The sequence below is a fragment of the Salmo trutta genome, chromosome 12 (assembly GCF_901001165.1).
Source record: "Salmo trutta chromosome 12, fSalTru1.1, whole genome shotgun sequence".
Taxonomy (NCBI): domain Eukaryota; kingdom Metazoa; phylum Chordata; class Actinopteri; order Salmoniformes; family Salmonidae; genus Salmo; species Salmo trutta.
In genome coordinates, this window is record NC_042968.1 from 19745227 (window position 1) to 19768732 (window position 23506).

Genomic DNA, 23506 nt, shown 5'->3' on the forward strand with positions numbered 1-23506 from the left:
AGAGAGAGGGGGAGGGGGAGAGAGGGAGAAAGAGAGGGAGAGAGGGAGAGAAAGAGAGAGAGAGAGAGAGAGAGAGAGAGAGGGAGAGAGAGAGAGAGAATGCCTAGTCTCTGCTAAAAGTATGGATGCTTTCCAATAGTGATTGTAGGCAGATTCTTTAGATGTGCGTATAAAGAGATTGGGCTAAATGCTGGCAGCTCATGATTCAGTCGTCAAACCCTAGTAAGACACTGCCTCCACTATTCTGAAAATCCTTCCTTGCTGTAGATGCGGTATCTCACATTTGAGCAACGCACCGAGCTACGCTTTTTGATGTGTCATTTAGCATTACAGAGATTTCTATGGGAATAGGCTTGCTTGACTTTAGGTGGGCTTTACAGGAGTGGGTTGGCTTTGTCACCATGGGAAACAGCAGACACAAGGTAGAGGAGTCGTGGAAAAGACAGGATGTGAATTACTGAACAATCAAACGCCCATATATTTCATGAAACGGGAATGAAAAGAAGAGCTGGTTTTACTGAATGCTTATAATCCACAGTCAAACCAACACCAGAAATATTTCACTATGATGTACAGTATGCTGTGCTGTCAGAATCAGTGGAGGTGAGGTGACTATCATGTACAATATGATACAATATTCCATGCAGTGGAAGAGGATGATATTTCCAGATGTTCCTGGACTGATTGGCTGGACCTGTAATTACAGTCATCGCCCCTCCGCTGCTGCAGCTGCCCCTCAGGGACCTGTTACATCACCTCACCTCTCCCCTGGCCCTCCTTCTTGGACAGACAGCCCCCTCTGCAGCTGGGCTGGGCAACACCACACTGACAGCACTGGGGCCAGGGCCTGAGGAGGGCAGGGCAGGGCAGGGACCGGGTGGGGGTGAGTGGGGTGGGGAGGGGAGGGGGCGCGGGATGGAGGAGAGGGATTTGTGCCCTTTCAGCTCGTCTTCAGCTCTTCACGCTCCACTGAGCACAGTAACAGATAAGCGCACCCTGCAGCTCTGCATAATGACCGGCTACATCCACTAGGCTACAGCGCACCACACCTCCTCTCCCCTCGCCTCCCCTCTCCTCCCTCTCCACCCTCTTTCTTTCTCCTCCTCTGCTGGCCTGACACATAGAATAACACCAGACACATTCAAAGATGCCCAGAAAAACAACACACAAAAAAAAATGTATTCACCTATTGTTTAGTACCCAGTAAACAAATCACAAGTAGCAATACATTTGCTTAAAATGGTTGCAGAAATGTGCTCTCACTGTACTAAGGCCTTGTGCCTTCACACAAGAGTAGATTCATTACAAACCAGTCTTCTCTCCTCTTGTGGTACCAGTGGAGTAGACAAAGGGATATCATCTATTCCATCTCTAGTTCAGTTGAGCTAACAGTGAGTATGGTTAAAGGACCAACCACCACAAGTCCTTAATGATCTACTGTGATTTACACCTGTGAGTACAGCTCACCATCTGTGTGTGTGTGTGTGTGTGTGTGTGTGTGCGTGTGTGTGTGTGTGTGTGTGTGTGTGTGTGTGTGTGTGTGTGTGTGTGTGTGTGTGTGTGTGTGTGTGTGTGTGCGTCCCACACTCCAAAGGCATACCAGTGCCCCCTCCTCCTCTACCACAGAGGCTGCAGAGGGTGGGCAAATGTGAGTGTAACCAGGAGAAAGAGAAGAGAGAGAGAGACAGAGAGAGAGAGGAGGGGGGTGCAATCAGAGAGAAGGCGGGGTGCAAGCAGGAGCGAGTGAGTGACAGATGGAGGAGAGGAGAAGGAGCAGCCTAGGCAGCACCTGTGACCCACAATGCAGAAGTACCCGGGTGAACACCTGAGCAGCACCTGGCCGCAAACACAGCCTGGGTCGGGGGAGGGGCCCTCGCGGGACAGAACGCGAGCACACCGACACCTGCACCAGTTAAACACGCTCGGGATGCTAGCCCCATGTGGGATTTGGCTCTCCATGATAAGCCTTAAGGAACAATTAAAAACAAAAAGGAGAAAAAGACACTACCGAGGCACTGAGAGAGATTGATTTTTCCCCCCGCTGCACAAAAGGCAGGGAGAATACATCTTGGCGCTGTCATGGCCCCTCTTGTGCACAAAACCCAAGGCAACAAAATGCTCTGAACACTTTGCATTGTCACTAAACGACTGCATCACTTCATTTCCTGAAAACCCATTACGTTTCATCAAAAGGAGAGGAAAAACAGATGAGAACAATTCTTCTGTGCACGGAGAATTCATTTCGCAGAATGCTGAGGGAGAAGAGAGAGAGGAGGAGAGAGAGGAGGGCTAACTGCAGAACACTCTGCAGGCTGGCAATGAGGATGCAAATCTCAGAAACTAGTGCTGCATGGGCTCCACAATTATTTTCCTGGTGACAGCAAGCATTACAGCTTTAATTACCCAGATAAGGCAAGCAGCGCACATACTATTCTTGGACACTGTTCAATTTAAACTGTGTGATATTAATCTGTTCCAAGGATACTGAGCAATGCTGCTTTTAAAAAAGGTGTACTTTCATCCACATTGAAATTGTTGTATGAAAAGCACTGATGCACTTGGATACATGGTCACAGTGGTCTTGGACACACTAACAGGGGTTGGCTGTTCCTTCAAGGACAGATTGTGATTTAAACTCCGTTTTCACTGCTTTCCTCTCGTCCATCTATGAATAGCGAAAGCATGTCAGTCTGTGGACTTTTCCTGAGCCTATACACAGACTTTAAGACTGATCCAAGGCCTGGCTGCTTTTTATGTTGTGGACATACTGTAGCTATGGAGAAGGCCTCACATTTTCAATAAAGGAGAATGTGGAACCTAGTCTCCACATATTCTGGCCTGAAAACTAAAAAGCACTTTCCTCCAGGGAATTATATGAAAAAAATAAAAATGAATCGACATAGAGACAACACTTTCTATGAAAATAAAAATCTGTTACAGATCAATTTCATCTGTTACAAATTAATTAGGGTTAGGAGTCCAAGGTATTTGGTGACGGTCCCAGTGGTATCAGATGGAAACCCAGTAACCACTGTCTCTAGAGGAACAGGCAGAGAGAGGAGCTGGGCCCATATCAACAAAGCATCTCAAAGTAGGAATGCCGATCTAGGATCTGTTTATATAATCTTATTCATTATGATCTAAAAGGCTAAACTGATCCTAGATCAGCACTCCTACTTCGAGATGCTTTAGGGATACGGGCCCTGGGCTCTGGGCTTGTGGGAGCACAGACCACAGAGTAGGGTGGAGACTGTCTGTCCCCATCTAGGGGCCTCCAGTCTGTCTCTGGGGCCCAGGCCACAGCCTCCCCTGCTCCATTAACTGCCATTTAATAGATTTCATTTGCCTGAAAATATGAGCAGTGGTTAAGCAGGTTACTTAGGGGACTTTTCACAGTAATCCCTAGGATGGTGTTCAACAATTGGAAGGCAACACAACACACAGCTCTGAGATCATCATGGGTGACTCAGGCGAAATACAGTCCCATGCCATTTCAGACATGATGTAATGTGGAAAAACCATTAGCCCACCAAATCAAGTCTAACGACATAAGGCCTGGGTGTGTGTGGTGAGTCAGTCATATTAATCAGAATTGTTTTCATAGTACTACACACACACAGAGCGTATGAGGTGCGCTGGAGGAACGTGAGGGTGTATCGTAGCAGCTCAGCAGTTATTATTACAGACACAGTCACATTGCTGAACACACAAATACACTACCAGTCAAAGGTTTGGACACACCTACTCATTCAAGGGTTTTCCTTATTTTTACTATTTTCTACATTGTAGAATAATAGTGAAGACATCAAAACTATGAAATAACTCACAAGGAATCATGTAGTAAACAAAAAAGTGTTAAACAAATCAAAATATATTTTATATATTAAATTCTTCAAAGTAGCCACCCTTTGCCTTGGTGACAGCTTTCCACACTCTTGGCATTCTCTCAACCAGCTTAATGAGGATGCATTTCAATTAACAGGTATGCCTTCTTAAAAGTTAATTTGCGGAATTTTTTCCTTCTGAATGCATTTGAGCCAATCAGCTGTGTTGTGACAAGGTAGGGGTGGTATACAGAAGATAGCCCTATCTGGCAAAAGACCAAGTCCATATTATGGCAAGAACAGCTCAAATTAACAAAGAGAAATTACAGTCCATCATTACTTTAAGACATGAAGGTCAGTCAATCCGGAAAATGTCAAGAAATTGTAACGTTTCTTCAAGTGCAGTCGTAAAAACCATCAAGCACTATGACGAAACTGGCTCTCATGAGGACCACCAAAGCAAAGGAAGACCCTGAGTTACCTCTGCTGCAGACGATATGGTCATTAGAGTTAACTGCACCTCAGATTGCAGCCCAAATAAATCCTTCACAGAGTTCAAGTAACAGACACATCTCAACATCAACTGTTCAGAGGAGACTGTGTGAATCAGGCCTTCATGGTTGAATTGCTGCAAAGAAACCACTACTAAAGGACACCAATAAGAAGAAGAGACTTGCTTGGGTCAAGAAACACGAGCAATGGACATTAGACCAGTGGAAATCTTTCCTTTGGTCTGATGAGTCCAAATGTGAGATTTTTGGTTCCAACCACAATGTCTTTGTGAGACGCAGAGTAGGTGAACGGATTATCTCCCCATGTGTGGTTCCCACCGTGAAGCATGGAGGAAGAGGTGTGATGGTGTGAGGGTGCTTTGCTGGTGACACTGTCTGTGATTTATTTAGAATTCAAGGCACACTTACCCAGCATGGCTACCACAGCATTCTACAGCAATAAACCATCCCATCTGGTTTGCGCTTAGTGGGACTACCATTTCTTTATCAACAGGACAAAGACCCGAAACACACCTCCAGGCTGTGTAAGGGCTTTTTGACCAAGAAGGAGAGTGATGGAGTGCTGCATCAGATGACCTGGCCTCCACAATCACCCGACCTCAACCCAATTGAGATGGTTTTGGATGAGCTGGACCGCAGAGTGAAAGAAAAGCAGCCAACAAGTGCTCAGCATATGTGGGAACTCCTTCAAGACTGTCAGAAAAGCATTCCTCATGAAGCTGGTTGAGAGAATGCCAAGAGTATGCAAAGCTGTCATCTTTTTTCGTTACTACATGATTCCATATGTGTTATTTCCTAGTTTTGATGTCTTCACTATTATTCTACAATGTAGAATAATAAAGAAAATACCTTCAATGAGTAGGTGTGTCCAAACCTTTGACTGGTACTGTATACATACGTACTCTACATACGTACTCTATACACACACACACATTAACTCTCATACTCAAACTCATTAAATCACTTTCAACACACTCAGCAAACAATGGTCACCAAACCTACTTCAACTGTCAAGAGGAAGGTTGCAACAGATTTTTACTGCAAAAAAAGAGAAAAGTGATCAAAAGACAGCAACGATGTTTCATGTTTCTGGATGTCCTTGTAGGACATTTCCCCTTCTTTCTCTTCTTCTTTGACGCACAGCCATCAACGTGACTCACGGAATAAATCCTGTCTTGCGAAATGAAGCAGTGATTACCAAGTGCCATCTGAGAGCCAGGCTGAAAGTCAATAGCTCTTCCTAGCCTCTGTCTTTAATGGTACCTTGTCTATGCCAAACTGAAGAAAAAGACCAAACACCGCCAAAAAGGTTTTGAATAGAACTCACTCAAGGTGAATGAAGAAGCTCAAAGCCAACAGACTTGAAAGAAGTGAGAAATCAGTGGAGGACTTATTTAAACTGGCACCTGAAGCAGCGTACAGTAACCATCAACACCTTTCCTCCTCACCTAGGTGGGCGAATAGGCTCTGTGCTTCTACTCAACAGAAGAGGCTTAACAGAAATCACACTGCTACTAGTCTATTTATATCTTATCATCTGTACCAATTGTTCAAATTGCATCAGATTGTTAAATGTTTCCTCTCAGTTCTACAGTAAGAGAAGAAACTCAGCAGGAAATAAGATCCTAGTCTGGTACTCATATAGTCATCCCAATGAACCAGCATAGGGCTCTCAGGAAATACAACTCAATGAGTCCTGTCATGCTCTCACTGCAGGAGCAGATACAAGTATAGCTATCGTTCACCATAGGTCTGGCAACTCTGAAAAATGAAACAACATTCCAGGGTCAGGAGAATTCTCCATGTGCCGTTGTTAAATTAACATATTGAAGATATAGAACCACTCATATGTACTGCATGTACATTAAGAACACCTTCCTACTATTGAGTTGCACCACTTTCTTTTACCCTTGCAGTTCTTGGCACCTACAACCATACCCTGTTCAAAGGCACTTAAGTATTTTGTCTTGCCCATTCACGCTTTGAATGGCACACATACACAATCCATGTCTCAATTGTCTCAAGGCTAAAAATCATTATTTAACCAGTCTCCTCCCCTTCATCTACACTGATTTTAGTGGATTTAACAAGTGACATCAATAAGGGATCATAGTGTTAACCGGGATTCATCTGGTCAGTCTATGTCATGGAAAGAGCAGGTGTTCTTAATGTTCTGTACTCTCAGTGTATATACACATATGCAGAGATTTGGACCACAAGCTGACCCAGAATGCATGGTGACACTACAGGGAAATCTCAGGGCTACAATGGCTTCAGAAAGTAATCATACACCTGGATTTACTCCACATGTTGTTGTGTTACAGCCTGAATTCAACATTTTTTACATGTATATTTTTCTCACCCATCTACACACAATACCCCATAATGACAATGTGAAAACATGTTTTTTGGACATTTTTGCAAATGTATTGAAAATGAATTATGTACTTATGTAAATCTCATTTACATAAGTATTCACACCCCTGAGTCAATACTTTGTAGAAGCACCTTTGGCGGTAATTACAGCTTTATGAGTTGTCTTGGGTATGTCTCTATCAGCTTTCCACATCTGGATTTGGGCATTTCTCCCATTCTTCCTTGCAGATTTTCTCAAGTGCTGTTAAGTTAGATGGGGAGTGGCGGGGAACAGCAATCTTCAAGTCTTTTCACAGATTATCAAGGTTATTCAAGTCTGGGCTTCAGCTGGGCCACTCAAGTTCTTTCACATTATTGTAATGAAGTCATTTCAGCGTTGCTCTGGCTGTATGTTTGGGGTCATTGTCCTGTTGGAACGTAAATCTTCGCCAGTCTAAGGTCATTTTCACTCTGAAGCAGGTTCTCATCAAGGACTTGCCTGTATTTGCCTCCATTCATTGTTCCCTCTATCCTTACCAGTCTCAGGTGGGGACTGCCACCACCATGCTTCAAGGTAGGGATGATGTTAGATGGGTGATGAGCTGCGTGTGGTTTTCTCCAGACATAGCGTTTTGCATTCATGCCAAAGAGTAAAATGTTTGTCTCATCAGACCACGGAATCTTTTGCCTTATGATCGCAGAGTCTTTTACGTCCCTTTTTGCAAACTCCAGGTGTTCTGTCATTTTTCTCAGGAGTGGCTTCCATCTGGCCAGTGTCCCATAAAGCCCAGATTGGTGAAGTGCTGTAGAGACTGAGGCAGGTTCTCCCATCTCAGCCAAGAAACTCTGTAGTTCTGTCAGAGTGGTCATTGGGTTCTTGGTCACCTCCCTGACCAAGGTTGGTCGGGCAGCCAGCTCTAGGCAGAGTCTGGGTAGTTCCATATTTTGTCAATTTCCCAATGATGGAGACCACTGTGCTCTTCGAAACTTTCAACACTCTAGAAATTATTTTATACCCTTGATACACCGAGTGTACAAAACATTAGGAATACCTGCCCTTTCCATGACATAGACTGACCAGGTGAATCCAGGTGAAAACTATGATCCCTTATTGATGTCACTTGTTAAACACTTCAATCAGTGTCGATGAAGGGGAAGAGACAGGTTACAAAATTATTTTTAAGCCTTGAGGCAATCTTTGTAAATCATGTCCAAACAACTAAATTACTTTCTGCCAGATCTTTCTTCTGATTTAGTTTTATATTAAAGCAGCAAGATTTTCCCATCCCATTAATACAATTTAATCTGCTTAATTATGAGACTATATTTCAAGTGATACATACTATATGACCCAAAGCCAAAACAAGTGTGTTTTGGCTTGCCAACTGTTACTGTTTGTGTCTTGAATATCAACAAAAGACTAAACCAATTTCTCTTTGTGATCATAATCTGTTTGACCAGTAAATACTACACCCGCTGAAGAGGCAGGATTCCCTATCTGCATGCATATTTCTATTTAATCTAAAGCTGGATTAGTGCTTATTAAATATTGCCTCAAACAACTACTCACAGTCAGCGTTATGCAACAGCCTCCACTCCTCCCACAGAGAAACACTTTCAGGCAGCCAAGACACATCCTCAGCCAGGAGAGGGACAGGGCAAGGAGGGACGGACATAGGCCATAATCATCTTTTACCTTAGAGCTTCTAGAACTTGTTCTAGGATTCCTTACATGGAATATAGAGTGAACAGAAGAATAGGAGGGAAAAGGGAGCAGATATATAAGTATTTCATAAATATAGAACCTCAGTGGGAGTTATAAATACTAAGAATATTGCATTTGTAACACTGGATGGGATTGAACAAGTCCTTCCATTACAATACTCACTCCATCCTTTCCCACTTTGTTTGCCGCTTACCATTACTTACTGTTTACTGGATTTTGTCAAGGAGCAGCATTTGCATACAAACATGGAAACACAATGAGCAGCATGTCCATGTTGCTCACCACCTCGTCATCTACACAGTCAGTGATTGAGTCAGAGGGATCTACATGGCCTTGTGAGTGAGACAGTGAGCTGATACTGCACTACTGTATGTATGGATAGTGTAGCGTGCTGAGGATGTGTCGTCGTGCAGTAAGAGGATTGGAGAGTGGGGGTGGAGGGGGGGTGCAGACCGCCTGACCCACTCTGACACAGGCACTGCGTTAGCCCCAAGAGAGGCTGCTGGTGCCATCACTGGGAGCTCACACGACACACTGCCCTTCTCCTCATCCTAATCCACATTCCTCACCCTCCAACCCACAGGCTTTACTCGTGAGGGACAGACAATAAGGCCATCACATGAGGCTCTACTCATGTGGATTCATCTGATTCCTGAAAGACATTGGGTACTCCTGTTCCCATACATGTAGCTACATACGAATAGCTTCATTGACTTTATATTTACAACACAGTTTACTATTAATTTGTTATTCTACTATTCCCAAGCTGTACAAACACAAAGCCCCAATGAACCAAAGATGACCTCTAGAATGAGCCTCCATTATTCAAGTCATGCAGCATATTCTGCTGGTAACTGTCATTAAAATATAATGTCAAATAAACAGTCACTGCCAGCCATCTGTTGGGCACTAACAACTGTAACATGTTCATTATCATACACAATAGCTGACCTCAAATAACCCCAAGCTGCTTTCAACATGTCATACTTCTCTTTGGTTGAATGATGTAGTCAGGCCTGAGCCAACTGTCTCCTCTGTTCTATTTAAAACCATGTAATAAAATACAAAGACAAAAACATGCACACACACAATACAATGGCTTTTCTTCGACTAAGTACGTCTTAGGAGGTAAGATTTCTTATCTAAACTAAAGCTGATTTAGATGTTGTTCAAAAGCATTGCGAATGAGGTTTCCTGGTCATTGTGAGTCAGGTCTGTCGAAGCCAATGACTGTATGGGTCTGAACACACACACAGAGTGAGTAAGGAAGGCCATTGTCCCTTTCCACCTGCAGAGCTATCAGTAAAGCACGGCACACTTAAATAATATAAACACTCAAATCAGAACAATATCTATTCGTATACAATGCCAAATACAATACCAAAAATACAGCTCAGTAAATGTGGCAGTGAGTCATTGAACCTATGCTTCCAATCCCTCAAAACATGTTATCTTATTTTAAATGTCTTGAGTAACCACATACACTGAGGTATCTAAACAAAGTGTCTACATCATCCAAATGTTTGTTGAAGGAAACTGCAGACCATTAAGATTTGGATTAAGATAATCCATTTAGATGACCATGGCTCGGTTTTAAAACTCCAATGGTGGGATCAAACAAAAATGGGTCACGTAGTACTGTACAACCAGAGGGTTCCCTTGGAAATGCCCCGTGTATAGTCGTAATGCATAATTGTATAATGTCCCTGCATGCGTGTTCCACCTCTTTCATTGGTGAGGAATAACCTTTCAGGCTTGATTTAATAATGTCGCTCCAAACTAGGTAATTCCATGTAAATCCCAGATATTACTGCTGAAATTCAATTGTATTGAAGACCAGGCTCATCTTCCAATCCCAGCCTCTGATAAGCACAGGCTATTTAGGCCCATAATCAGATTGTCTAATGCCCTGACACATCATTGCAGCAGATCATTTCCATATTGTGCCACTTATAAGCATAATTACAGCCAGAGCCGGAGAACAGAGGGGAGCCCACCCTCCCAAACCCATCCTGTGATCAATCCCCACAAAGATAACATTTCATTTTCAGTCGTCTCCTGCACCAGCACCCATCCGTAAACTATCCACCTTGCATGGCAACCAGTCTCCAAGGCAATCTTACAATGAGCCGGGGATTCAGTTGCCCATAAAACTGTCATGTGCTAACACATCACAATGACTCCAGGAGAAAGGCCAGTGTAATATATAGCTTTTAATTGTTAGAATGTATCTATCACATCAGGGGGGGATAAATAACCTTTAGAAATTCTAACCCCCCATCTAGGTTTGATAAATCTATAATATGGTGTTATGATGGGGATTTTTTTTTAACCAGTGATCATCATTCTTATCTGTTCATACTCAACAGTGATTATATACTGGGATGGCAAAGGACCACCACAGTAAATTCAATCTCGTAAATCTCCAAAAGCATCCCAATCTGAATGGAGTCATTACTGACTTCAAAATAAAGGCTTTTATTTGGAAGGGAATTATCATACTGCTGCTGGTAGCAGACAAATGGAAGTGGTGGTGCAACATCAGAGCAGCACAATCAGGTTTCGCATGATTTAACAAACCAAACGCTAAGTCTGCATAAACCATCACAGATCACCTGCCATTCAAGCATCTATTAGAAATCCTAAATGATATCCCACAATGGTGATGGTGGGCTGTTTTTGTATGAAATGGTCTCTGGCACATCTGCTTGGTTAACCCCCCTTCCTTAGACACCACCTCCCCTGCCACTGGAAGTTGCCGGTGGCTATTCTGATAGCTAGAAGACAGTCTTTTGTGATGGAAAACTGTACTGATGGCGTGACTTCTACCCTGGGGGAGGGTCAACCTCTGAAGACGGTCACCACAGGACGAGGAGAGAGAGGGTAAAGTAAGGAGAGGAGAGGAGAGGAGAGAGGAGAGGAGAGGAGAGGAGAGGAGAGGGGGTGAAGTGGGGAGAGGAGAGGAGAGGAGAGGAGAGGAGAGGAGAGGAGAGGAGAGGAGAGGAGAGGAGAGGAGAGGAGAGGGGGTGAAGTGGGGAGAGGAGAGGAGAGGAGAGGAAGTGGAAAAACACTGCTTGACCTAGCGCGTCTCTGAGGGCTGCCACTTCCAGATGCGAGACATGCCTTGTCCACACAGGGCTGAAGGGAGTTTTTTAAATAAAATGGATCTGTGAGACCCGTGGGCATGTGAGGGGTGAGGCGTTGAGAAGCACCTACTTACCCATTATGCTGGAGTTCATAAAAGGTGTCTGGGACAATCCTTCATGGGACACTAATCGACTGTCACTCATGTGATCACCATAATGAGGGCTGTCTGCCAAACCCTGGGGGAGAGATGAGAGTATTAAACACATTATTAGGCTGCTTGGCTAATTGAGTGCTATGACAGTACACTAATTACTGAGGAAGGAGAGCACAATTGGTCAACTGTCCCTTGAAACTGTACATTTTTCTCCTTTCCGTCATTAAAAATGACTTTTTTCATCTCTGACTGATTGTAAAAGCAGTAAAACAGAACCCTGATGAGCCTCTCAACGCATATGCCACGTTTCAGGATTAGAAAATACAAGGTTAATGATGCACATGTAATTCTGTGGATCTGAAGAGGCAATGGGCTTTTTGAGAGAAGACATGTTGACATGTTAATTGTACACACATTACATGGATCAGAACATGCATGATGCACAAACAGGCACATTCACATATGGATGAAAAACGATCAGACCGAATGGATACATAACAGCACCAGTGACTTGTGTCAATTCTAAGGCTTAGTTGCAGAGATTCATCTTCCAATGCCCTACAAGAGGCTGTCATGAACCAGTCCAACAGATCCTAGCAAACCTCTCATAAAATGAAATAGCCATTTCCAAGATCAGTTTTAAAATGTTTTCCCCATAACCCTTCTAGGTGGTGTATTTGTTTAGCCAAAGACAGCAAGTCTCAAAACGTTGCCAAGCAACACTAACACTAAAATCAACGCATGCGGCTTTGTATTTTTAAGGATTTTTTTTTGTCTATGAATGAAAACAAATCTTACTCACTTACGCTAATTAAAAACCTCTATATACTGTGACAATATTGATTTTAATTTAAAACATTTAATAACAGGGTATTATATCCTATGACGGGGAAAACTGCCGCCCTCCATCCTACCAAGGTACCTGCAGCTTAAAAAATTGCCTTTTTCTCCTGCGGCCTTTCATGACAGTTATCAGCTTCAGGAGCTTAGGTCTAAATATCGGTCACAGTATGGTCTTTGAAAACTCAGGGTCCCCTGCAATAAAAGATACTCTGTAGCAGTGCTAATCCCAGGCCCTGTGAAAATCCTCCTGCGCTCCAGTCAAATGCGTCCTTCCAAACTACATTAACTCCCACCGGAGGGACCGAGCAGCACTGGACGAGAATTTCTATAGAGCTTTTTTCCCTCAACTCGTACCTTCTGCATTCAACATACAGTAAAAAAAAGTAAATCTTATTATCCATCTTTTTTGTGAGCGGACGGTGATGGAGTAATTTCAAAGGCAGTGGAGTGTTGTGCTGTGTCGAGGGGATCCACAGAGATTCCCCATTGTGTTCCTGCCAGGCCGCGCTCCCCGTTAATCACGCCATGAACGGACTCACTAATAACACCATCCCTGTGAGAGGCTCCGAAACACACACACACACACACACACACACACACACACACACACACACACACACACCCACACACACACACACACACACACACACACACACACACCCACACACACACCCACACACACACACACACACACACACACACACACACACACACACACACACACACACACACACAGGCAACAACAACCCATACAAACCCCTCCTGCACTACAAATCAAATTCCCCAGGTGTGTTTCAACTGACATTTAACCAAATAAAACAAAGAGTAGTAAGTAATGAACAACTTTATCTGGACATCTCAGTCCTCTATCTCCTCCTGGTCTTTCCTTCCCTGGTGGAGACAGCTGCCACAGAGCTGGAAAAGGCCAGCGAGGAGGGGCAGGTAGGGAGGCCAGAGAGAAGAAAGGCAGAGGGGATAATGGTCAGGGTGAGATCACACTACCCAGCCCACCCTGTGTCTGCTCCTCTGGGACCATTAGATCATCAATCCCAGAACCCTCATCATTTACAAACACTGCTCGGCTACGTCGGCCCAGACACTAACACATGCTGTCACTGCGACCAACGGGGCCAGTTACCGCCGGCTACATAACTGTCAAATCACTACTTAAGCATGCAGGCCACAGCTCCTGCCTTGCCCCTATCCCTCGCCACAGCGTTTAAAAAGTCCTCTCCTAGATGGCGTGTGAGGTCCCGGGTGAATGTGTGGCTGCACCGCGGCGACTTGGGGAGGCATGATACGGGTGTGATGGACGTGTGCGGGGTGAGTGTCGCGGCAGGGCTGGGGCGTGCGGTGGCGTGGGGCACAGCCCCGGCTGTCAGACGGCCAGCCTGCAGCCACAACTGCCCATGATACGTTGGCTGGCTGGAAGCCAAGGTCAGCACGGAGGGCTGGAGTCTGTTCACAGTCCACTAATCACACACTGTTAGCTTGAAGCACCCAAGCAGGCCCCGCCCGGACAGACACACTACACTGAACTCTTTGAATAACAGAAACGTGCCTCCCCGAAAAGCGTTTCTTCTGGGAAACCTTCCTTAGTATGAGTTGCTGAACACAATTTATGAAACATTACAATGAGAATTATGGAAATACGATTTTTGAGACAAAAGCTGAACCGTAGATAAGTGCTTGTCTACTGTTTAATGGATTTAAAGGGTTCTGTTCCTAGACTCCTCCCTGTCTTCCGGCTGGGCCTCAGCTCTATGGCTAGAAACACACTGCTTAACCTAATACTCCCTGTCTATCCAAATCAAATCTCAGATGAAGATCTAAGCCACATCTCAAAATCAGAGGACGTCCTTCCTCTTATTTGGGAATAAGCGTCATTGTGCTATAAATACCACTGGATAACAACCAAGTAGTACCAAGTAGTATCTGTGCATGTGTGCTGCTGCAGGCTATTTATCTGTGCACTCAGCACATTGCTAGTGAACATTGTAACTGCATTTTAGGTACACTGCTTTAACGTGAATATGGAGCAGGAGTGTGGGGCAGCAGAGGCACAAAGACATAGCACACCGTGGTCTGTATGGACAGACAGAGTGATGAATGGACAGACGTACTGGTGCTGGCAGAGATCAAATGTGCCTGGGGATTAAAGAGATTGGCTCCACTCTCTTTGGTCAAAGTCATCCGGATGAACATTTGACAGGCTGGACACCAGGCAGTGTATAGTAGGTATATTGTGTCCATACTCACTCTCAATTATGTCTACAAAATATCCCAAATAGCATGCGCTGCCAATAACAAAACAAATGGTTTGGTATAAGGTGTAAGTTAAGAGGACCCTGCAATTTGCTGTGCAGAGAAACTAGAAGAAATACCATCCCCTATTATGAGAGTGGTTATTTCAGAGCAAGTCTTCTTCTCTGGCCTACATGAGTAATCACATTGATAAAACACCTGTAAAACCTGGACAAACAACCCCATCTCTCTGGCTCTCTGGTATATGTGTGTGCATCTGTGCGTATCTGTGTGAAGGTATGTGTGAAGGTATGTGTGAATGTATGTGGAAGTGTGTGTGTGTGTGTGTGTGTGTGTGTGTGTGTGTGTGTGTGTGTGTGTGTGTGTGTGTGTGTGTTGGGCCCTGTGAGTGTGCCTTGAGACAGTTCCATCGACATACTGTTATCCTGTACATCTAATATGCTTCCTGTTATCAGAATGAAACACCAATCATCTGGGATCGCTGGATGGACAGTCCTTTCTTTATAAACACAACGCAATAAAGTTACAAAGTACCATTACATCTGTTACAGGGGCATGGAAGATCAAAATACATGCTTTCTATCCACCAACAACAATATGTGTGTGTGTGTGTGTGTGTGTGTGTGTGTGTGTGTGTGTGTGTGTGTGTGTGTGTGTGTGTGTGTGTGTGTGTGTGTGTGTGTGTGTGTGTGTATGTTTGTGTGCATATGTGCAGTATGGAGGCACAAACAGCTGTCTGCTTACTGATGCCTGCCCCTTGCAATGTCAGAAATGCTGATTTATATGCACCTAAAGCAAAGATATCTCAAACAACTCCATCTTCTAATTCAGATCAGGCAGCCGATGGAACCATAGCCTGTAGAGGTTCATTCGGGAAGGGCATTGGAAAATAAACAAGGTAATGCGGGCCGAGCAGATCTGACATTTAACTGATTTCTGATGGAAAGTGACAGGAGATTGACGTTAAATGAAATTCATACAGGGCACCCAGAACCACCATGGTGTAGGAGACAAACAACAAATACAGAGACACAGAATATATATTCACACTTTGAACAGAAATGCCATACGAACCAGTTCATGTCATGCATCATTCTATTTTGAATCTTTTTGCATGATGCATGATGAATTCAACACAACTGATCATGTATCTGAAATAACATTTGAATGATTGCCAAAATATTTCATAAGAGTCTGGAAATCCTAATGGAAAGAATGAATGAATCACTCGTTGCTGGTACTGAAATCATTTCTAAGGAATATTCATGACCTAATATAAACATTAGTCGCAGTTATAATTTCAATCAACCAAAACGAACAATATTTCCATTGATGTCCACTACCATAAATATAGTTTGCACTTTAAATCCTAATATTGGCACAGATCTACAAATGGTGGAGTAATTTCCCCCAATTCAGAAATTCCACAATGTAGCCATAATGTTCCAAAGCACACAACATTAATCAGCTTCCCCTGACAAATGCTTAATATTTCAGCTTAGCGCAAATAATCCAATGCAAATGACAACATATTTAAACCCATCACTTAAGAGGATATTGGTGCCATGCAATTAGGTCATACTGGAAAATAAAATGATGCCAATTACAGGTCACACAACATGACTGGTGCTCTCTCCCTCCCTGCCTCTGCAGTGAGCTGTGAATGTAATGTAACACGTTGATATAATGAGTGTTAAATGATGTGGTGCAGAAAGGCCAGGCAGAGGGGTGAGGTGAGGGAGTGCACGGGGAGTGAGTTGGCCAGGGTTCTTACCCTGGAGGACTCGTAAGAGGGACTGGACGACTGGCCACCTGGGGCCCAGGAGGACGCTGCCTGGCTCGGCCTCTCATCCATACCTGTCAGAAGAAGGGATGCACAACTCCATCAGCACCGTGTCCTCAGACTCCTCACACACACACACACACACACACACACACACACACACACACACACACACACACACACACACACACACACACACACACACACACACACACACCCACACACACAAACAGACTCTCTTTAATCTCACACACAAGAACACACACATAGACATTTAACAGCTAGACAGAGCTGGAGTGACAGGTTACACATATAAACAAACACAGAAAGAGAGGGGCCATACAGCACAGGAAAGGAACCAGTGTACCCCTAGAGGAACTGTATTAGACATTAACACTATTCAAAATGTGATATAACAAATTAATTGAAAAGTTGCATTGCTATCCAAAAGTTTTTTTTCACATTTCTTTATGATCTCTCTTGAATCAAAAGGCGAAGGCTGCAGTTAAAGAAACAGGGCAGAGATATTTCACACGTCTAATGTCTCATAGCAACGGCCTCTCAGTTCTCCAGGGGCCTGGTTTAACAAAAGACATAACAGTGCATCTACAGTCGTGTCTGTCCCTGGGCGAGCGAGCATGCTGCCATTCTCTTGGCAGGAGGACAGACGACAGAGTAGAAGAAAGTGACTAATCTGTTATACCTCCTCTATTCAAAGGCTGTGCTGCTTTACGAGTGCCAGGCACATTTTCACGGCGTCATTTATTTTGGTTTACATAAATCACGGACAAAAAAATGTGCACTCCTTAGCATGTGTGCATGCTCAAAATGTGCTTCAGAGCACTAGAGCTGGATGATTTGGCAGTGATGTATAGTCCAGCACTGTCAAAACAGCTGAGCACTGAAACTTCATAAAACTCATTTTAAAAAACTCCATGTTTCCAAAGACAGCAAAATAAAATAATAGATAAACAAATAAATCAATAAAGTTGACACAATTGCATGAATTCAACATCTGCTATGTGATGAACAAATATAATATGTGACCTTCGAAATGACATTTATGGGGCCTGCTCAGTAAAGAGATACGATTCTGAGACTGTTCACGCTGTTTGAACCAATATTGTTTTGTAGGTAACAGCATTCCACTCCCGGCCCCATGGAAGCTACATAATTGTAGGAGGGGGAGTAACATCAACATTTTGCAAGTTATTGATTGTTCCCTTTGTCATTTCACCCTGCTTCAGAAAACTGCAATACCATTCATTTGATTCCGCACTCAAATATAACAGATCAAATTTAAAGGAATTGTATATACAATGAATCAAACCTTTAAACCATAACACAGACTCTCAGAGGGCCTGTAATCCACTTTAATTTGTTGAAAATTTCAAAATGTTAGTGACAAAAAACCATAAGTCTTCGGTTGCCTGAACCGTGCCACTTGACCGCATGGCTGGGCACACACTAAACACCAGCTATCTGCATTTGCATGAGTAGAACAAACAGGTCCTTTAGCGAAGGGAGAAGTAGACTTTTCCACCGTGAAAAAGAGCTAGGCCTACATCACACAATCACAATGTGCGGGCTAGACCCTGTGCCAAAGACAATGTAGAGGCCAGCCAATGTGAGGCTGGCAGCACTGCACAGAGCAGCAGTCAATTCAACTCAACTCAACACATGGCACCTTCATTGGCATACTCTAGCAATACACAGTAATACACTGTGTATTTTCAAAAGTGAAATAACATGTTAACACTACACACAATAATATAACATTCCAAAAGGTGGAAACGCTGTACTCCACACTAGCTGTAGCACTAGGCTCTGACTGTAGTGCAACCCTGCTTGGCTCTTTAGGGCACTAGTTGTCACCAGCTCCAGTCTCTAGTCTCTGTCCTGACTGCCAGCTCCTGCCTGGGGCTCCAGGCTCCTCTCTCTACACACGACTACAGAAATAGCTACACCAGCCAGGGACAACACAATATCACTATGCTTCACACTGATTGAGACAAACATAGAGCAGTAGAGTTGTCTTCAAATGAGGAGATAATGCTAAAATAGCCATCTACAGAATAGCAACTTGACACGTTTTGTTGAGCATTCTCTACAAGAGGTTAACAAACAAATATAAATGTGTGAATGTGCTGGTTATATAATGTAAACCCCAGTGGTATTTGCCCAGATGTCGTTTTTGATTCTTCTGTGCTATGCCGTTTCTTCAAGGGTACACATCGTTTTTGTTCTCTAGAGAAACATAAATATGGCTGCTATTGATAGGTGAAATGTTAGGGAAAGGGACATGGGTTTTCTATCAACAGCACAGGGAAGTCCTTCTCTGGGGAGTAATTAGGCTTTTGTCTTATATTTCTACTGTGATATCTCTGGAAGAAATATCTAAATGCACATCTGTGATGTCAATTCTAAGCAAACAGACAACAAGGTTTGAAAGAAAGTGGCCCAGGGACTCGGATCGGTTCCATTTGGCTTGGAAGGAACCTCCTCTCTGTGGTTTCTACTGTTATGAGTCAGCCACTCCATTTAACCATCCACCAAATCACTGACAACCAACGTCATGAGACACTGCTACAGTAGCTGAGGTCACACACACACCAACAGTTAAGCAGATAAAAGACAGAGGGATACTATTACTGTAGCCTGACAAATGTATTATAAGATCAATTCCACCTGTCTGTAATATCATCCAGGTCTCATCTGCTCTTCATACAGTCCACATTCACCTACCATTCATCACTTTCATCACGTTTCATGTGTAACAGGTTTTATGGAACAGGGCGCCCATGTCCTGCTGATGGGGCTTCAGAGGTTCAGAGGTATGGCACGCAGACCTGTCAGCCCCATCTGTGGCAGCTCTGCTCTGGATCAAACTCCATCATATATCCACTCCACTCCGCAACCCAGCACACTGGTCACACACTGGTCACACACTTAACATGGAATCATACTGCACTGCATTGACAGCCACATTATCAGCCGTGCATGTGTGTGTGGCAAAGACCCTCTCTAATTATTTCACAACCCTAGTTCTCAATTATAGAATTGAACAGGAAATAGACAAAGACATTATGTAGATATGAATGCTTCAGTTTGACTAGAGTAGGATTTTGCTCTCTGGCGTGCCCCCACTGCATAAACCTATGCCAAAGAATGTTCATTTACATGCAGTGTCTGTCGAGTAGAGGATTTAAATATGGATTTAACTTGGCACGGGCACTGCTCTGTGTGCAAATCTTTGTCTATCCTGTTTTCAAGTCTGGCAGTCATTAGATATCCTCCTTTAACTTTTCTTCAGTTTAGTATTTAGGAAGAAATCAAAGCAATTCTTTGTTCATTGATTAAAATAACATTTGAAGGGCACTCTGAACATAGGAGACTAACTCCTAGGAGAGGTCTTAGGTTGGCATACTTTTATGAAGCCCTTAGCAATAAAACAAAATCAAAATAACTGATCACAGTCAGTCACAGTCCTTGTGTTGTGCATTTCAAAATCAGCCTGACACACAACCTGGTACTCATTTGCCTGTAGTCTCTGTAGTCTCTATAGTCTCTGTAGTCTCAATAGTCTCTGTAGTCTCAATAGTCTCTGTAGTCTCTATAGTCTCTGTAGTCGTCGTAGTCATTGTAGTCTCTATAGTCTCTGTAGTATCTATAGTCTCTGTAGTCGTTGTCATATCTGTAATCTTTGTAGTCTCTATAGTCTCTGTAGTCTCTGTAGTCTCTGTAGTCGTATCTGTAGTCGTTGTAGTCTTTGTAGTCTCTGTAGTCTCTGTAGTCGTTGTAGTCATTGTAGTTGTTGTCGTATCTGCAGTCTTTGTAGTCTCTATAGTCGTTGTAGTCATTGTAGTCTCTGTAGTCATTGTAGCCGTTGTAGTCTCTGTAGTCGTTGTCATATCTGTAGTCTTTGTAGTCTTTGTAGTTGCTATAGTCTCTGTAGTCGATGCAGCCTAGGAACAAAGTCAGATTCAGAACCTTCTTTTCTTTTCAGAATAGTCTAATAAAAACATACTGTACCAGCTTTTAACATCAACAAAACAAGTTCAACTAAAAACATTTCTAGGGTCTATAATCTTTTCGGTTTAAAAAAATAAAGACGTTTTCTGCTATTATCCTGTCAGAGGTTACCGTTTCTTCAGAGGAAAACAATCTCCCAAATATAAGGACAGGAAATGTCTTACTGATCTACATGTTTGCCTAGACCTAGCTGAACTACATATGTGTGATCAATTTCTCAATGCATACCAACACCTCTATCTGCACTATTTAAAGAAATCAGTGACAAATATATTTATGGTTACACAGGAGCTCAGAAGAGAAGCTTAGGAGCACCGTTAAAATCACACCCTTTCTCACAACATCCTAGGCACTGAATTATTTTTTTTAAGTGACATTGTCATAACAGTAAAAATGTAAAAATGGTAGCTAACATTCCTACATTTAATCTGCTACCTTATGACATAACTGCTACATAACTGTATGGAAACCCAACATCTTGAAGAACAAAATGTATACATCAAAGACATAAACATTGTTTATTTACAGATTTATGGATAGAGACCGAATACAGACAAACAACTCATTGTAACTCTGCTTGAGCTCGTAAGAACATTTAATCCAAATAAGCCACACTAAACATTGGAACTGTGTCAAAGTGCAAAATACAAATAAAATCTACAGCATCATTTAAACGAGGTAGCCTGAACAGCAAATGTTTAGCCTTATGAGTAACCTCACATGCAACCACATATTCCACAGCCACTGAGCAGTGCTGTTATGTTCTGAGTACTCTGATCTAGTGAACAGAGGTGTTCAGCGTGGGGAACCGGAGCTTCCATCACTGCCAACTGACTGTCAGGAACAAACACGTAATATCCTCCACGTCTCAAACCAAACACGTCAACACAACCTTGAATTGGAGGGCAAATATTTATCTTGGCAATGTCTGCTCTCCTCTGTAGTTTAATTGTTGAGCAGGTGTCCACATCCCCTCAGACATACAGTCAAAAAGGCACCGCACCGATTGTTCAAACGGACCCTGTTTTCTGGCAAACACCACTGAAAAAAGAAATGCATTTGTTACTTCACACAACTGTGAACGACCACTGCTAAAAACAACAAGCACACCAGACACGACATCACAAAGCGATGTCCAAGTAATTAGGCAGAACTGAAAACACCGTTTTTCTTTGCCAAATTGCTAGGAAACCAAACAGTCAGACCAAGTGGGCATCGCTTGTGGAATCACTGCGGGCTGCAATCGATACGGACCTACAGGGAAGCAACCTCGTAAATGATGGCAAACAGTTGTGGCTGCCGAGGCATTACCATGTCTTTACTAGTTGTGCTCTGCCTCCTCAGAGAGGAAACACGTCCTCCAGACATAGTCTAGGAGTGAAACATCAATACAGAAAACGTAAACAAGCTAGCCTCATTCTTCACCTTACATGACTGAATCTACAGTGGGGTTAAAATGATAAACTAAACATTCTCAGAATCTTAAATAATGATCAACTGACATTTGTCAAAAAGCAATGAAGACATCAGGTATAGTGATTGGTTTTTGATTCATTGTTAAAATAAGTAAACAACACAGTGATTATTTCACATACGGTAGTAACCATCATAAAAATCGGACAAAAAAAGTTTACCGTTTACTATGTTCACCTCCTCACAATTAATATTTATAATAGACTACCACTACTACAACTGCCTAGGCTCTGAAGAGCTCACCAGCCTGTTAATTGAATTAAGTCCAATTTGTGCAATGTACAATGTGACTTCCCCATACACATGTAGCAATGAGAGGTTTGTCAGAGCTAGTGCAGTAGTGTCTTCATTAGACAGACTCTCTCTCTGCACTGAGATCCAGTCATCCACAAAGCCCTGTCACAGACAGAGGCCTTGACAAGCAAATGACAAGACGCTTCCCCTTCGGGATCCCCTCCAACTCCGAGCAAACAGTCGTAAGGCAGGCAGCAGGCAGGTTAATAAGACATGCTGTAGCGATAGATAGATATACATTTGAATTCGTCACGGTATCTTTAATGAAATGCATCAAACAAGAGTGCCTGCAACCGAACAACCAAGTCTGCCACCGTGCACAGCTTGAGCTGATTTGACTGTATGCAAAGAAGGGAGCTATTTTCGGTTGTTCACTTCCAATCTAACAGCTACTCTCTCGTGTCACATGGAGACTGGCTCAGCTCGCTGCGAGGGACAACCCCTCACTGGGGCTGTGTGTGTGTTGGAGTACCCTAAACTGCTCACAACTCACAAGGAAGTAGACAAAAAAAAAAACATTTTTTAAAATAAAAAAGCATTTCAATGGGATCGACTAGGTTTGGGCAGTATCCACATTTTCATACCATCATACCATTTCTCCATACCGGGGTATACAGTATTATCGAATGTGCACAGGGATTTTGATCTAGGATGGGATTGAATGTCCAAGATACTTGATCTTGACATCTAGCCACTTACAGTGGGGGGGAAAAGTATTTGATCCCATGCTGATTTTGTACGTTTGCCCACTCACAAAGAAATTATCACTCTATAATTTTAATAGTAGGTTTATTTGAACAGTGAGAGACAGAATAACAACAAAAAAATCCAGAAAAGCGCATGTCAAAAATGTTATAAAATGATTTGCATTTTAATGAGGGAAATAAGTATTTGACCCCTCTGCAAAACATGACTTAGTACTTGGTGGTAAAACCCTTGTTGGCAATCACAGAGGTCAGACGTTTCTTGTAGTTGGCCACCAGGTTTGCACACATCTCAGGAGGGATTTTGTCCCACTCCTCTTTGCAGATCTTCTCCAAGTCATTAAGGTTTCGAGGCTGACCTTTGGCAACTCGAACCTTCAGCTCCCTCCACAGATTTTCTATGGGATTAAGGTCTGGAGACTGGCTAGGCCACTCCAGGACCTTAATGTGCTTC

The 23506-nt window shown here is 43.2% G+C and overlaps 1 protein-coding gene across 4 annotated transcripts in view; it reads right to left on the reverse strand.

Moving 5' to 3' along the window:
- The window catches only part of LOC115203102 (transcription factor 12-like), a 90568-nt gene that overhangs the window by 50906 nt on the left and 16156 nt on the right, over window positions 1-23506 (reverse strand). For all 4 annotated transcript variants that reach the window (XM_029767472.1, XM_029767471.1, XM_029767475.1 and 1 more), the window contains exons 4-5: window positions 16541-16623; window positions 11638-11740 (exon numbers count right to left, since the gene is read on the reverse strand). In XM_029767472.1, coding sequence (XP_029623332.1) covers window positions 11638-11740; window positions 16541-16623 — 186 coding nt within the window. The remainder of the gene's footprint in view (window positions 1-11637; window positions 11741-16540; window positions 16624-23506) is intronic.